The 17,703-nt window shown below is 40.6% G+C and overlaps 1 protein-coding gene across 1 annotated transcript; it reads left to right on the top strand.

The window, feature by feature from the left end:
* Positions 1–3,989: 3,989 nt before the first annotated feature.
* On the top strand, positions 3,990–6,007 carry LOC129103743 (piggyBac transposable element-derived protein 3-like). Its single transcript, XM_054614332.1, has 2 exons — positions 3,990–5,681; positions 5,972–6,007. The coding sequence occupies exons 1-2, from the start codon at positions 3,990–3,992 to the stop codon at positions 6,005–6,007; spliced, it is 1,728 nt and encodes a 575-aa protein (XP_054470307.1).
* Positions 6,008–17,703: the final 11,696 nt, after the last annotated feature.

The following is a 17,703-nucleotide window of genomic DNA, read 5'->3' as shown; positions in this document are numbered from 1 at the left end:
GCGACGGGGCAACCAATCGCCCCGAGGCAGCAGAGCGAAGTGGTCGGGCGGGGGTGTAGGGCTTGACCAAGGCCTGGAGATAGGAAGGAGCTGTTCCTTTCACAGCCCTGTAGGCTAGCACCAGAGTCTTAAACTGGATGCGAGCTCTTACAGGGAGCCAGTGTAGAGAACGGAGAAGGGGAGTTGTGTGGGAGAATGTTGGCGATAGACACAAGTGCAGAGGATTTACATCTGGATTTGTTCTGAGCCTAGAGATTGCTCTCACCAACTGGAGATCAGAGTTTGATCATCATTTTACACTACTAAGTAAAACATCAAATGAACTGTTGATCATCTCCTCACAGATTTACAACACAGATGGACTCTTATTATTTATATAATTTTTTCCATTCAGATTACAAAGCTCTTTAGTTTGAAATTTTTAGTACCGTCCAGCCTCCTGCTGTGCTGGCCTAGTGCCCAGAATGCCCATCGTTTTACCAGGGATTAAAAAGCCACCGATGTGTGGAAATCATCAACAGCTCCAATCAACAGATGTTAGAAAACATGGAGTACAGGCCAAAGGTCAAGACCAGCACATAAACACATGTTTCAGACTGCATGCATTGTTCAGGGTTTAACTATGTGCTGCCAGTGATGGTGTGTGAAATAATCATGTTCCTTTTTTCTTTGTCTTTTTCTTTCTAGTAAACTAATCTGAATTTAGAAGGAACACAGCTAGTATATAAACTCAAAAGATAAGACATTAAGGCAGTACTGCAATTCAAATGTAAAAACCGCTTGACCAAAACTCAAAACACAAAATTGGAACTATTTAAAGTATTCATGTGGATGTACAAAATGTATTGTCTAAACGAAAAAAAATACCAACTGACCCTTTAAAGCTACAAAGCAAAAGGAACTATTTGTTTTTTGGGATAACAGGCTTTCGAAAATTGGGCTTTCGGACAAAAGGGAAATTCTTTTCACCAGTGGGGTTTTCTAATAATGTGCTGTCACACCAGTTGGCAGTTGCCATAAAAAGCCACTTTTAAGGACATTCTGCGTGGCATGATACACAATTTAAGCTTTTTAAAAGCATAATTTCACACCATGTGGTTAATGCTGGGAAACGTCTTTGTAATCTAATTTAATGTGATGTGGTCTGGGTTATGTTTAGGCAACAAAACTATGGTAACTATAGTTAGATTTAGGAAAATCATCATGGTTGGCCTTAAAATAAGTAAACAAGGAAACAGTGTAACATAAGAAATACAGAAAGCATGTCACATATGCCACTAACTTTTGGTTTCACGGGGTACATGAACAACTCTCTCCTTAGTTGAAATCCTATATTTGTTTGACCCATCCACCTGCCCTCACACAAAATATTAGTCTCTCTCTCTTTGTACTTTACTTCATTTGCTCTTCTTCTCGAGCTCTGAGCAGAGCCTATACACCAGGGGTCTCAAACTTAATTTACTTGGGGGCCGCTGGAGGCAGAGTCTGGGTGAGGCTGGGCCGCATCGGGTATTCCACAAGAAAAGCTTTGTTAAATTTTTTTTAACACAAAATAAGATGAAAAAATAAATAAACAAATTAAGAATTAATAAGTAAATAAATCAGTAATAAATAAATAAAATAATAATAATTAGATTTCTCTAGTCAGCAACTATGTGTGGTTTCTTCAGTCTTCTATATCTGCTGTATTCAGATTTAAACGTCTTTATTAACAGTTCTTTAACCTCAATGGGTTCTTCTGAACATGAATTGTCCTGAACATGAATGGAACATTGAAGAACATGAACTGTTCTTCTGAACATGGCTTCTCTTGCCTACTCCTTGCTGCTAGAGACCTGGCAGCGCTTCCTCTCGCATAGCTGAGCCACATTTGTCTTGAGGGAGGAAGCAGTTGAGACCCTCAGTATGGCTTGAAGATGATCATCAGTAAGTCTGGACCTGTACTTGGACTTATTGAAGTTCAAGGTGGAGAAGAGCTTTTCGCACAAGTATGTGCTCCCAAAAAGGCACATGGTCCGCTTGAACATTCGGGAAAGCTCAGGGAAGCTGGGGGTCAATTCTCTCAAAAATTGCCCAAGCTTGTCTGCTTTTCCACTCACCTCCCTGAACTTGGCTTTGAGGTCAGAGTTGCACTGCAGGTCAATGAGCTCCATTTGAAGCACAGGAGGGGCATCTTGCACATCAAAGGAGAAGGGGTCCGCAAAAATTTGAAATGTGGCTCTGTGCGTCTTGAAGTCTGCAAATCTGTGATCAAATTCCTCCTGTAGCTTCAAACTGGCATCAACATACTTCTCACCACTGAATGGTGTGCCTGCATCCACGAGTGCCTTGCATGCTGGGAAATGGCAAAGGTTTGTCTGAGAGAGCTGGGCTTTCCATAACACAAGTTTTGTGGAGAATGCTCTCACGTTGTCATAAGCAGCACTGACGAGTTGCCCCTGGCCTTGTAACTTCTTGTTCAGTACATTAAGCTCATGTGTGATATCAACAAGAAAAGCTAAGTCCATGAGCCATTTGGGATCACTTAGCACAGGAACAGCCACCCCATCCTTCTCCATGAAGGCTTTCACTTCTGCTCTCAACTCAAAAAATCTCTTCAAGGCGTTTCCCCTGCTGAGCCAACGTACCTCGGTGAAGTAGAGCACATCCCCATATTCTGACTCTATTTCCTCTAAAAAAGCACAGAACCTTCGGTGCTTTAAGACTGTTACTGCTGACTGCAGACCACATTAGGCTACATTATTTTCTTACTTTTCTTTTATCTCGCCGCGTACGCATCACTTTGATTTATTTTGTCAGAGAGAGACATATATACGTATAATGTCCCGCTGGGCAGCAACTTAAAAAACTTTTTTTTGGAGGTGTTGTGAACGCAGCGCTGGGACGAATGTCCGCGTTTGCCTCATAGAAACGAGGCAGCCAGCCAGCACGGAGAGAACTCTCCATGGCAACGCTGCTGTAACTCTCCATGGCAACGCTGCTGTCACTGTAACTCTCCATGGCAACGCTGCTGTCACTGTCACTCATTGAGATGTTTCTCTGCTTGCATCAAGCCCGGTCGATGTCCCGCCCCCGAGAGCCATATACCCCACCGTGATTGGTGGGTTCGTTCAGCTCCGCACACAACACTGTAAAGTGCCATTCATATAAAACTCGCGGGCCGCACTAACATTAAACTTTCATATTAACCCCTTCAGACCCTGTGTCCATTACAATGGACGTCACATGACGGGGTTTTTTTTTTTACTTTTTGCAACGTTTTACACCACTTGAACCCTTAAGTCCATACAAGTGGACGTTTAACAACCAATCAAACGGCAGTATAGCTTTGCTTGTTGACGTATGAAAAAAATCCACCACATGGAAGAGAGGCATGGCAGGGCTTCACCCCACACGTCGAAGTAAGGACCATTTTCAACAGTTATATTCATATTTATAGATATTTTATAGAAGATTTCATAGTTTTGATACAATATTGAAAGATGGAATGTATAAATAGAAGTGTAATATCATATGTTTCAGTGTTAGTTTTTACACAGGATTTTTTCAAATATCGCTGTCCATTAGAATGGACATTGGGTCAGAAACCATGTTATTGAACTCAATTTACCAGTATTGATGAATGACCTTATTACTATAAAAACAGTACATCAGAATAAGAGAATGAGTTGATAATCAGTTGAAAATATTCCATATGCAGAATATACAGCCCTTGAAGTCCTTGAACTGATCGACAATGGAAATATCTCTGATATTGACATTTTTGGAAGCGATGAGGAAGATGGAGATGCTAATAGATTTCCAAGAGTTGGTGAGTGTAGAAAGTCAGTGAATATCATATAAAAAAATAGTCATGTTTTAGTATAAAAATCACATAATATCACATATAAGATTTTAAATAAATAAATAAATATATAAATACAAATGTTTAGGGCCCTTACATATTCAGGAACAGTATGGTGACAGCACAGACAGATAATGTTTTGCTAATGATTTCAGGGGAAGACAGGGATGAGGCAGAGGTACCATTGGTAGGGGAAGAAGTTGAGATTGAGGCAGTGGAAGGTCAGGATGAGGAAGACGGAGAGAATTATGAGCTTGAGGAGGCAGATAGAAACCTGTTACTTGAGGATGGCCCTTTTGCAAACATCACAAAGAAGAGTGATATTGAGTGGCGTCGCACCCCCTTTACCCCAGTAAACACGACATGGGAAAGTCCTGCTCCTGCTCCTGAACCCCCTGAGCCACTAACACCATATGGCTACTTCAAGCAGTATGTTCCCAGTGAGATGTTCCAGCTGATGACAACAATGACTAACATCTATGCAGAACAAAATGCAGTCAGGGGGTATAAACATGCATCAATTTCTGAGATTGAAGCCCTTGTTGGTCTACATTTGGCAACTGGGGCATTGGGTTTGCCAAGAGTGCGAATGTACTGGTCTTCCAGTATCAATATCGGCCTTTTCCGGGATACTCTGTCTCGAAACCGATTTTTCCAGCTTCGCTCCAACCTGCATGTGGTGAACAACAATGAGAGGCCTTCTGAAAACACTGATGTGTTCTACAAGGTCAGACCACTCTATGATTCCATAAGGAAACGCTGTCTAGAGCTGCAAATGGAAGAAGAACTCGCAATTGATGAGCAGATTGTGCCTTTCAGGGGGAAACTTTCTGTGCTTCAGTATATCAAAGGGAAGCCAGAACCATGGGGAGTCAAGATATATTTCCTCTGCGGCAAAAGTGGCCTTGCTTATGACTTCCTCATCTATCAAGGTGCCACAACAGAGCTCTCTGAGCAGAGCAAGAAGGTTTTAGGACATGGAGCAGGTGTGGTTGCCCACCTGTGCCAGAGAATCCAGAATCCTAACCACAAGCTCTTTTTTGACAACTTCTTCACTACCTACAATGTCCTTGAAGTGCTGGCTGAAAAGAAAATCCATGCGGCTGGCACAGCTAGGGTTGTCCGCTTTGCAAAGCCTCCACTGAAGAGTGACAAGGAAATGTCAAAAAAAGAGCGAGGGAACCATGATGTAGTGAGGAGTAGGGATGGAAAGGTGGTTCTAGTGAAGTGGTTTGATAACCGCTCTGTTGTGCTGGCCTCCAACTTTGTTGGTGTAGGAGATGAAGATGAAGTTGCTAGGTGGCAGAAGAAAGATGGGCAGTTTGTTACGGTCAAGCGTCCAGAGGTGGTGAAGAAATACAATAAGGCCATGGGAGGGGTGGACAAGCTTGATCAACTCATCAGCCTTTACAGGATTACCATCCGGTCCCGCAAATGGTCACTGCGCATGATTACTCATGCCTTTGATGTTGCTGTAGTGAATAGCTGGCTTGAGTATCGCAGAGACAAAGAACGTCAGGGCACTCAGCCACCGCTAGTCATGGATCTCCTTGACTTCAAATTGAATGTGGCAGAAGCTCTTGTGCGTTTGGGGAAGCCCCACGCATTGAGAAAACGAGGGAGGCCGAGCAGTTCCAACACACCCAGTCCATGTATGAGTCCACCTCACCATGATGAGCCCCCAAAAAAGAGGGGAGCCATGGAAAAACGGCCCCTTCAAGAGGTGCAGACCGACATGCTGGACCACATGCCAAATTATGATGCAAAAAAAGAAGCAACAAGGTGCAAATTGCCAGGCTGTTCAGGAAAAACGCATGTCTACTGTGACAAGTGTCAGGTACACTTCTGTTTTGTGTCACAGAGAAATTGCTTCAAATATGCCCACAGAAAATGAGACTAAAATGACAGAAATGTGAGACCCTCAAGTTATTTTTGTTGGTAAATTGTAACCAAAAAAAAAAAAAAAAAAAAGCTATGATGTTATATTTTAAAACTGTTTGGACCTTACAGCCGCGAGTTTGAGACCCCTACTATACACCAAGCATGGGTTTATGTTACGTAGCAAGGATGGCATTGTGATGGCGTGCGATATGACTAAGGACATTTGTGTCATTCTTAAACCATTAGGAAAGACCAGGCTGTCCTGGCTTCAACATCCCGTAATATTACGTTACGTAATATGATGCATATGACGTATAATGATGGAAAAGAACAGAGCAGGTTCAGTGTTTGGCCAGCTTTGCAAACTGACCACTTCTTTAGTGGTTAAGCCTTTAAGTTCATGAAAAGATTGGTGATCCATTCAAGCTGCTGTGTTTATGCTGTTTTCATGTTGGGCTAATATCTATAAAAGGAGCTCCGAGTTTCAAGTCAATAGGTTTTTTTCAGTGGGTTTTTGGTTAGATGTTTGAAATAAGGTGTGTGTTTAGCACAAGTTAAAAAGATTTTAACGTTTAGTTCTACGACATGAAATACGTCAGTAAATACCCCCTATTATGAATTAAAAAGGTTTATGTGTAATAAAAAAGGTGGTTGCATCACTAAAACACCAGTCCTACCTTAGTGGTGTTGACGTGAAGTCATGTGACTGCGATGTAGTTCCTTTATAGCAGGGGTCACTGTCCGGGTCCAGACCCAGATGACGGTGGGTCCGGACCTTTCTCTATAAGAAGTTGAGAGTAATATGCTAATTGTGGCTTCTTTGATTGACATCACGTCACACGTTAATGAAATCAATATAAAGCTGCAGGGCAAAGACAATGCAGTTTAAATTTTTTTTCTAAAATGAAGTGCTTAATTTTAAGAGTCACAATTTTCAAAAGCAAAACATACTGATGGCATTAGTTACAGAAGGATTTCTAAACTTCTGAATGTTCCAGTCAGCACTGTTGGGGCCATAATCCGGAAGTGGAAAGAACATCATTTCACCATAAACCGGCCACGACCAGGTGCTCCTCGCAAGATTTCTGACAGAGGAGTGAAAATAATTATCAGAAGAGTTGTCCAAGAGCCAAGGACCACTTGTGGAGAGCTTCAGAAAGACCTGGAATTAGCAGGTACAATTGTTTCAGAGATAACAATAAGTAATGCACTCAACTGCTGTGGCCTGTATGCACGCTCACCACGCAAGACTCCATTGCTGAAGAAAAAGCATGTTGAAGCTCGTTTAAAGTTTGTTGCACAACATTTAGACAAGCCTGTGAAATACTAGGAGAATATAGTCTGGTCAGATGAGACCAAAATTGAACTATTTGGATGCCATAATACACACCATGTTTGGAGGTCAAATGGCACTGCACATCACCCCAAAAACACCATACCAACAGTGAAGTTTGGAGGTGGGAACATCATGGTGTGGGGCTGTTTTTCAGCACACGGCACTGGCAAACTTCATATAATTGAAGGAAGGATGAATGGAAAAATGTACCGAGACATTATGGATAAAAATCTGCTGCCATATACCAGGATGATGAAGATGAAACGAGGGTGGACATTTCAGCAAGACAATGATCCCAAACACACAGCCAAGGAAACTCTCAATTGGTTTCAGAGAAAGAAAATAAAGCTGCTAGAATGGCCCAGCCAATCACCTGACTTGAATCCAATAGAAAATCTATGGAAAGAACTAAAGATCAGAGTTCATAGAAGAGGCCCACGGAACCTTCAAGATTTGAAGACTGTTTGTGTGGAAGAATGGGCCAACATCACACCTGAGCAATGCATGCGACTAGTTTCTCCATACAGGAGGCGTCTTGAAGCTGTCATTACCAACAAAGGCTTTGTACCAAGTATTAAATTTCAGTAAGCGTGTTCAATACTTTTTCCCTGTGTCATTCCATTTTATTACACAAAACTTAATTTCTGAACTTATTTGTTTGGTTTTCTTTGTATGTATGGATTACTTGGGTTGTTACCAACATCTGGTGAAAATGTAATGTCAGTAGCACCTTCAGAAATATATTTACTGAGAAAAATGGTGACGTGTTCAATACTTATTTTACCCGCTGTATCTACAGTGACAATACAAAAATGCCTTTGTTTGCGGTAGGGGTCTGAACCTTTACTGGATGAAAGGAAAAAAACATGGGCGGATGGGTCTTGAGGCTGAAGCATGAAAAGACATCTGTTTTAAAAAAAAAAATTTCAGCAAAATAATGAAAGGAATTTCTTGTCTTTCCGTTGCTTTTGTCTTTGGTACCCAGTATACTCTGCTGCCATGGTGGTACACTGAAGCTCTCTCAAGGCTGAGCTAACTTTGGACGGCGTAGTTTGACTTCCTGAGACACCTTTTAATTCTAGTTCTACTTTTGTTTATTTACATTCAACTGAAAAAGTAAAACCATCACATCCTGTGCACCAACATCTTTATACTGCAAAGACTTTCCTTTATAGGTTCTGGCCAAAAACATACAACAATGAATCAATATTAAGAATCTCAAAATTACGCAATAATAATAAAAAATCTTATGGTATTATCCCAATTGTTTCAGATCTATTGAGGACAAATGAACACTTTACATGGCTGAAGAGAATCAAGGTAAGTAATAAAATGAATGATTAAAAAATAATCCAAAGGGATGTAGATTATGGAAATTGGTATCATGTATGGCTTTAGGCACAGTGGTGCTTTGAGCAAAAGGGTAACATAGCATGGCAAAATGCAATAAACAAATGTGGCAACGATAACATGCTGTGTAATGTTCATCATCTCAGTTTGGGGTAAAAACAAACGCACAGTTTAGGCTGATGGAAATGTCATTAGTTTTGGTCATCAACCAAACTATTGGACAAATTGGTATTTTGAGCTGATGGTGGCGCTGAATGAAAAGTTAAGGGACCATCAAAATCCTTACAATTGATCCTGAGGGGAATACAAACCAAATGGATTTGTGTTGAGATTCCAGAAGATGAGTGAAAACTCTGACCTGCTGGGGTATAATGAAACGGGGGGCAACATTTTGCCTTGTATCTTGATGCCGAAGGCTTCCACATGGTGAACGTTACAAAACCCTCACTAAGGGTTAGGAAAAAAATATCATGGCTTGGCTTGAAATAACTTGTTATGGAACTTAAGCAACTGACATAACGTCACGTGTCAGCCTCAGGGGACTGGCGTTCATGAGACCAATAGTTAGGTGATTTTTACTGAGAGTCTGTGTTAGTTTGACCCATCCATAGACCCCTCCCATAGGCCTTGTTATAACGTAAACATTTCATATACTTTATTGATTTTTTGTTTGTCTTTTTCTTTTCCATTTTACCAAAAATGTACTAGTAATATAGAAGGTTATGACAATATTTGTCATTTAGTTTGGGGTTGAATGCACATATTTGAAGTTGCTTTGGATGAAAGAATATGTCAACTTAATGTATTAAATGCTTTTACTTTTGTTTTTGTCTGGTGGAAAGTGTTGCAGGTTGGTGTAGGGGAGATCTACTCATATTACAATTGCGATGATAGATTTATTACTGTGTCTACTAATACATTTGTCCTTGTGTTCATTGTTACCCAGGTCCACAGTTATCGGCTCTACAGACATACATAGACAATGCTGTGAGACAATATAGCAGGATAAATGGACTGTTGCTCTCTTCAGGGGATTTGTAGATAATAAAAGATAAAATATATGATCTAACACCCACTACTGTCTAGCTGGGATTCAACAGTTAAACTGTCACTAAATAAACCACCATTCATTCAGTCCATTCAGTCTGTACAGGCGTGCGTCTCATCTCAGTAACAGGGGCGTAACTGTGACTTGAAGCATTTATTTAGTCTTCAAGTCTATTTTTTTTAACCATACGCAAGTAAAATAATATTATGCAGTTTGCTGCATCCGAATGGGACAGACACAGAGAAGCACTCTCACTCACTTACTCAATCACTCACCACACTTTTAAATGCAACTTTTGTCATCTGTAACTTTAACTGTCAAGACTGTACGCTTCGTGATCAGATCTTGCTTGCATTGGGAATCGATCAGCCAGATCCCAATCGGGACAATTTATCAAACAGAGATCTTCATTATCTTCCTTCTACACTGGAGGAGGGAAGATAGGAAGAAAACCTTAGCTGGAGCACATCCTGTAAGCAGTAGTTACTTCCTACAAAAAAACCAACATTTCCCGATTTTACTGCTTCAAAACAAAGCCTATAAATAACTAATTAACAGGGGAAAATATGTTTATCACCGAATTTGCGCAGCTATTTTCTTTGATAAAAGATGTATATTAATATTGTAAGGAGGAAGAGTAAGCAGCAAAAACATGTCAGTGAAGCTGCAGTCTCCATTAATCTGGCTGTATGTGCTAAAGAAAGGCAGTAAACAAGTTTCCACAGCTCGAGGGTCACCTTAAAGTGATATCTTTTTTGGGGGGAAATAGATTACCTGAGAGGCTTATCAGATTTGTGTTGCAATTAAATCCTCTTATTTGGCAGTAAGTGTCAGTTTTTCAAACCTGGTGGCTCTCTGGTCTGGACTGTGTGATTGCTTTATTATTGCTTTGCTGCTTTGAGACTTTGACTTCCAAACTCAGCCGCAGAGGAGGATGTTGTTCCATGACACATCTGTTTGGTTTGATGCTTTCATTTCAATAGCAAGATGTTTTCGTATCTCCTTTCACAGCTCTTTACGGAGTAAATAAGCTGCAAACCGGACGGGGACAACCGTGGCTGATATTAACTGAGGCTGTTTTTCTTTTACAGCAGAAGCAGGTCTCTGCAGGTCAAACCCACATCATCCCAAAAAGGAAAAGTGCTTGTATTGTTTCTCTGTGGACTGACCTGTGTGGCCCGTTGTTGCACTCGCTGCGCAATTTCAAAAACACGTGGGCCTCAGATAGAACAGCCGCTACGCTTTTAATGAAACAGAAACACTGACCGGGGAGAGTACCTGTCAGAACATAGAAAAGTTATTTTCACTTGCCTGGACAGGCAGAGAACATCTGAATTAGTTTTTGTTAAATCATCCAAAACAGAATAAAGTAAGTCAGAAGATCCTTCCTTGCAAATAGTGCAGCTTCTGATACAGAGCAGGAGGGAAAAACTGTTTTACATGAGCAGTTGTTTTGCACAATGTTTTTGGTTTGTGCTTCTGAAGTTCTTACTTCCCAAACTTACAACCCTCTTCTATCACAGCATGCGTTTTATTGCATCCTTGCTGCTGGGGCCTAATCCTGATTATCATCCATCTATCTACAGCCTCAAGCAAGTTAAGAGGGCACTGCTCAGTGTTTACCTCTCCCTTTACCTCTAAACAGTGCATCTTTCACCACAAGGTGTTTTATACCCCTATACTGACAAAAAGAGTCTGTGTCTTTCAGCTTTCTTTGTGATCTTAAGAGTTTAAATTCACTGCTCCCATACAACCAGCCTTATCTACTTCATGTATTACTAAAGAGCTGTTTCAAATAGGGAAATTAATCAATCAGTAATTTATATATCTAATTTCAACACTGGCTCAAATGACTGCATGTGGTGTGTAAGGAGAGAAAAACAAGCTTTAGCAGTTCACCTGCATTCTACCGAGTTTTACCGCCATAACTTTTTTTGGTTCAGTCTCAGCAGCAGCAAAAGAAAAATGTCTTATAAACCCACAGTACTCAACCTGCTCAGCAGTACACTGTACAGACACAGTTAGAGACTAGCTGGTGGACACAGTGGAGCGGGTAAAGAGACAGATCATTTTCTCAGGAGTGGGTGGAGACCAAAACCAGAGCTAAAGGGAGAGTGAATATTAGATTGACAATAATAGAGTTACTGTTACTCGATCAAATGTCTATCTAGGGCTTTTTCCACAGCCACTTTTGGCCACACCGAGTCAAACCATGCCGAGATGATTTGCTATTCCATAACCATTTTTAGCACGGCGAGTTGTTAAATGCGTTGTAGCATGCGGGTCACTGTGACGCCTTGCTGACTGCGGCCAACCGGTTACGACCCCGCCTGCCCCTCCTCAGACGGGTATCGCAAGACTCATTTCATGTCTGTGCAGGAGACCTGAGAGAAAGACGTCTTGTCTCTGCGTCCAGCTCCCAGTGCTTTTGAAGCTTCTGACCGATTCTATGGGGTTTGCAGATTAGTTTCTCTCTTATTTTATTGTGAAGAACATACAAAATGAAATATGTTTATCCACCGTTTTACAGACACTCCTCTGACTAGTGGGTAGCCCTGTTGTGTGCTGGGCTGATACGCAGATTCATATAGAGTCAAACCCAGCCAGCACATGATTATGGAAAAGGGGTAAATCTTGAGAAAGGGCCAATGACACACATCTCAGTTTTATCAGAATTTAGGAGCAGCATGTTACATCGTTTTTCACAGCAGATAAACAGGCCTCTAAATTAATTCATTTGGGAATGATCATCTGCCTTTTGGCACACACAGCTGAGTCATTAGAGGAGCAGTGGAAATTAATTCAGAGGGCCAATAGCAGAACACTGATCACATTCATCAATGGTGTCAAAAGCTGCACTGAAATCCAGTAACAGAAGCACTGAGGTGATGTCAGGCCCTGAAAGCAATGTAAAAATGACACTAAACACAGAGCTGTGGTTATAATGAATATGTGGCAGATTATTGTTGAACTTGTTGAACTAATCACATTTGAGAAGGCTTAGTCAAAACAAATAAGTTCCTAGTAATAAGTTCACTATACCCTCTCTTGATAGCATTTTGACAAGATTATTATGGGGGATTTGTGACTCAAAGAGACCATTTCGCTTACAGTCACATGAAAAGATTGCCGAATCCAGTGAATGTAGCTTTGTTAAGGACTTTCATAAAACAAAAGAAAGACAACCAACCAAGAATGTAACAATTTTAATTTGTACTTTCCTCTTCAATTAATAACTCAATAGTGATGTGTTCATTGTATATAAAAAATATATCACAAATATGCAAGTATTAAATTGTGACTTGGCTTTCCTTATCTCCACAAATAAAATGTACATTTATAAGCTACTTCATCTCCTGTGCATTTATATTTGGGTTGATTTTTTTTTTTCAAGCCTCTATGCTCATATAATACAAGACTGCAGTTGCTATGAACCATATGATTGGTGACGCTTTTTTAAGTTGAGATGAATGACATGAAGAGAAGATAAACCATACTTGACTGTGGCGTCACCCATTGGTTTGTGGACCACAGTTTTGGATGTTGCCATCTTGATTTTTTGGAGCCAGAAGTTCACATATTTGGACGAGAGGGTGAAGCTGGGGAAGAGCAAGGCCCAGCATGGCCAGGTACAGATTGAAGTAAATGTAGGCCGCAACAGTTTAGCGGAGGTGGTCTGAAAATGACAACATTGTATAAAAGGCAGAGAGTCCATTTTAATCCTGTGGAGACGAGGATCCTGGCATCAAGGTTCCCGGAGACGAGGATCCTGGCGACAAGGTGCTGCCAGCCATCAGGCACAGCACCAGCCTGCAGTCTGTATGTTCATGTGTTGATCCAGGCCATTGTGCCACCACATTAGTCAGGACCATGTTGGAGACACATAGGACTTGGTCTGGTTGGCCTGTCTCATTCTGGACCCAGTTCAGCACATAGATCCAAGAGCTCGGCTCTAGGGAATCTAAATCGGCTTATTAGCCAGTCATCATAGTGGGCCAGGAAATATTCATGGTCCCTAAACACTTGTCACTCCTAATCCTTTCATTCATGTAGTCCTCTGGCAGCGCCAATGCATCACACAAGTGTGTAATGTTGTTACCGCTGTACTGTCACCGCAGTATTTATATGTTCACAGAAATCAGACAGTCCGGCCCCCTCCTCTGCGTTTCTTGGTCGGGAAGAAGAAGGCGAGACAGCGGTTATGAATATTGCGCAGAATTTCATTTGAATTCATGTGATTCGAGTTGTCTTTTGTCTTTCACAAGTCAAAGGCGTTTATAGGAATATGCATTGCTCACTCGTACAACCACAAATAACACTGCTGGTTTGAATGTTTATGACAAAGAGGATCTATAAGTGCAACATGTGATATGAACTGAAATGTGTGAGAAGCATCATGAATCATATAAAGATGCCGCTCACATTTCACAACAGTCTGGCTTCAGATCACCACCATCTTGCGTCGCCAATTTCCCTGTGTCTCCACAATGTTCATACGCATGGGTCTGACCAGTTGCGAAAATTATCCTGTGAAGTAGTTTTTTTTATATATTACTTTTTATGCGTCTGAAGATGCGTACACCTCCAGCACACACCTGCCACCTATAGGCAGGTGTGTGCGGGGCAGGGACCAAGGGAGGTGACCAGCTGCTTGCAGACAGGTGTGTGTGTGATGAGCAGAGCTGGGAGCCTTGGCCCTGATGAGCTGTAACACCGGCATGTTCCCAACTCGAGGACCAGCCCACATTTTCATATGAGAGATAATAGTGAATGAGGATTTGTGTCACTTAGTGATTGAGATGAAGGGAAAAGTGAACTTTGGTACACTGAGTCAAGGCTCTGAGGGGCGGGGAGAGGCATGCACTAAAAACAGCCCTCCTACTAGCACTAAGCTCATTTCTACCTTCTGTTTGCTACATGGTTCTTCAAAAGTGGGTCTGATTTCCAACCAGATTCCCAAATATACGTCTCAATCAGCAATTTGAGAACTCAGAATTAGCTCCATGACTCTTTCTGGATTCATGTTTAGATGATACTAACGAGGGCTCTTAGTAGAAAAGATGCAGTCAACTTGATGCCATTTATCTGCTTTGTCCCTCTGTCATTGAGTGTGATGGAGGATTACAGTGTGAGCCTGCACTACCCATTAGTGCAGCTCCGGAAAAAAGGTGATAAAAAAAGATGAGACAGTACGAGCAGAGGAGGTTGGTGCTTGGTATAAAACGTGTGTAGCTGGTGTATACAGCTTTTGTCCTCATTGTTCAATAAAATTTAATTCTAACTTCCAAGGCTTTCAGCTTTACAGGTTTTTGAAAGAAAAGAAAAGCCAAGGCCATGGAGTTTTACTTTGAGAAAACTGTTTCATTGTTGGATATTGAACCACAGCGGTTCAGTCAGGAACACTCTGATTTTTATCCATTGATTGCAACAATGGAAATACAGTTATACTTGGCGCTGGTGGCTCCGCTCTTAAAATGCTCCCTGAATTGGCCAAGCAGCTACTAAGCCAAAACAGGGAGCACCATGCATAGACCCCAGGGTATACATAAATGAGCCCAAGGTGAGACTTTAAATTCCATTTCAACCATTTGTTATGCAAGATGAATTTTGGTCTAAAAAGGGTGGAGGCTGGGGTGGAGGAGGCAAAGCTTTGCCAGCAGTACGGTCTGTAACAGCGTCGCTGTACACTCTAAGAAAAGAAAACTTGAGAAAACTTAAAAAAGTAAAGCAACCAGCTGCAAAGCCTTTTTGAGTTTACTCAACTCAGGGCTAATGTGTTGTGTCAACTTAGGATAAGAAGTTCACTCAAAGTGCCATCTTAAATTTGTCAAACTTAACATTACTATTCAGACCTACTTATGTACTTAAGTTAAGAATACTTAAAATATTGCATTTGAAACTCACATCTACTCATGTACTTAAGTTAAGAATACTTAAAATATTAAATTGGAGAAACTTGAAATGGTGTGTTCTTATATATTGGAAACATACATCAGCAGCACTGAACATTTTTTGTTGAGGGAACCTTACTTTAAACTTAAAATGTTTTGTTACTCAATTTCACTGCCCGTTAGTTGAGTATACTCCAAAATATTTGCAATGTAGCCTTCATTTTTATTCAATTAGAAATATACACAGTTTTGTTCGGAAAAGCCAATAGTTAAAGAAAACAAAATCATCCTCAAACACGAAATGTTTAATAACAATTAGGAAAAGTTTGCTTGTAAAACAATATTAACGTCTGTCAATTTCTGTGTCAACATTTGAATAGTATACAGCAGAGGCTCAATATACATAAAAATCTATATTGCCAGAACCCCATTTTAAATCAAATGACAGCAACTAAAGTTTTGTCATGTAAAAACTTAATCAAAACAAAAACAACATGTGTCTGCATGGCACTATGTGGCAGTAACAACAATAAACAAAAACAAATCTTAAATTATAATACACCTAAAGTGCAGGACCAGAAATGGATAGTTCAGCTGTACCATACAAAGTAGTAAGGTGAATAATAAACTTAATAAACATATAATACTTAAGAATGTTCTTAAGTTAAGAACACTTAAGGAGACATTAGCCTAAATCAAGCAGTGAAAAAAAACAGCACTGACCAAAGGTGCGATGGATAAAACATTAAAGTACTTTACACCATAATGTGTGTAGTTACTAGACAACATATTGGGAACGAATCAGGAACAACCTGATCGTTGATGAGTCTTTAAGAAATACACCTTGCTGCTCTATACGACTTAAATCTTTGAGTAGTGGATCAAAAAAATGTTGAAACCCAAATTTTTTCACATCATCACTTTTACCAAGCAGTGCAAGCTGTATTGAGGGAAGAGTCGAACGGAACTTGGCAGGCAAATTTAAAAGCACCCAGTATACTGCTGTAATCTTGTGTATCTTTCTTGAAGTCCCCAGTGGATTACAGACTTCAAAGTCTTCAATGTAGACACCTAATGAAATGCAGTTTCTCTGGCCTCCTAAAAGTGTGTTTAATTTGTAATACTGCCCATTCCGAAAAGACCTGTACTGCCCTGGTAAACAATCTTCATCAAAGACAACTTTTTCTAAGACATCTGGTCTGTTGAGCAAAACTTCAAGGACTTCAAACAATGAAACATATACAAAAGTGTTTTGATGTGCTCTATTATAAAAATACTCAACAGGATCAATAACCTGTCCTTTAAAATATTTAGTCCTACGATAATCAGTCGAGAGACAGCCCTTTTCTGTTGTAGCCAGAAGAATAGGATGTGTGTTGTATAATGAGTCTAAAATCAACTCCGTTAGTTCTTCTGCAAAAGACTCGTCAATACGACTTTGAAATGTTTTCAAAATGTCCTTGATGGATTGCTTGGCGGTAAATTTGGAGAATGACACAATATCACTAAATCCACTTATTATTTGCTGAGTTGCACTTTTAGAAACATGCAAAACAGTTTGCATGTAAAGAAACAATGATGCAAGTTTGTGTTCAATTGTACAATTGTCCAAAGGCTCTAGGTATGCGCTGCTCTCTATTTCAGAACAACCAACAGTAGGCTGTGGATCATTGTACTCTGCAGGCAATTCTTCATCTGCTTCTGGTAGATCAGTTGGGAATATTACAGATAATCTAAAATCATTAACACTGTAAGATTTGTGCTTCCGGCTTATATGACTACTGAAGGATGAAAGGACATTACTTGTAAATTCGCAGATTTTGAAAGGACAACAAACAGTCACATGCTGCTTCAAATGAGTCCTGAGATGGCCTATGTATTTTGCTGGCGTGCAGCAGTCTTTAAAGTCACACAGTTCACAACAAAATGTGCCGTTCACTTCAGGTTTACTAGACTGTTTATGTACTCTTGAAAGGTGGGATTTCAACGCACCAGTTGTCTTGAAGGTGCAGATGCAGTCTGCATACAGGCACGGGAGTGGCCAGAGTCGCCCCTGGTGATGTCGTAGTCTGTGGTGCTTTAGGAGAACATCTTGACTGGGATGGGAAAACTTGCACTCCTTGCACTGCATCCAAATCCTATGAAGCAAGGAAAGATAAGAAAATGTCAACAATGTGCATAATTGTCAAAAATGCATGCAAATTTAAGAGCTTCACATCCCCGTTTTTTTTAAATTGCACAAAATAGGCAATACTGAAAGCAAACTGGCAGCTAAAGCCATCCACACTAAGGAAGCAGCAACATGTGAGCTAACAAAAACAAACTAAGGAAGCAGCAACATGTGAGCTAACGA

Source organism: Anoplopoma fimbria, chromosome 15 (genome assembly GCF_027596085.1).
Source record: "Anoplopoma fimbria isolate UVic2021 breed Golden Eagle Sablefish chromosome 15, Afim_UVic_2022, whole genome shotgun sequence".
Taxonomy (NCBI): domain Eukaryota; kingdom Metazoa; phylum Chordata; class Actinopteri; order Perciformes; family Anoplopomatidae; genus Anoplopoma; species Anoplopoma fimbria.
The sequence above is the reverse complement of the archived record's forward strand: the minus strand, read 5'-3'. Positions and strand labels throughout refer to the sequence as shown.

Coding starts and splice junctions, on each gene's coding strand:
- LOC129103743 (XM_054614332.1), top strand. CDS start 3,990: ATGATTTCAGGGGAAGACAGGGATGAGGCAGAGGTACCATTGGTAGGG. Junction 5,682..5,971: donor TCTACTGTGACAAGTGTCAG/GTACACTTCTGT, acceptor TTAAACCATTAG/GAAAGACCAGGCTGTCCTGG.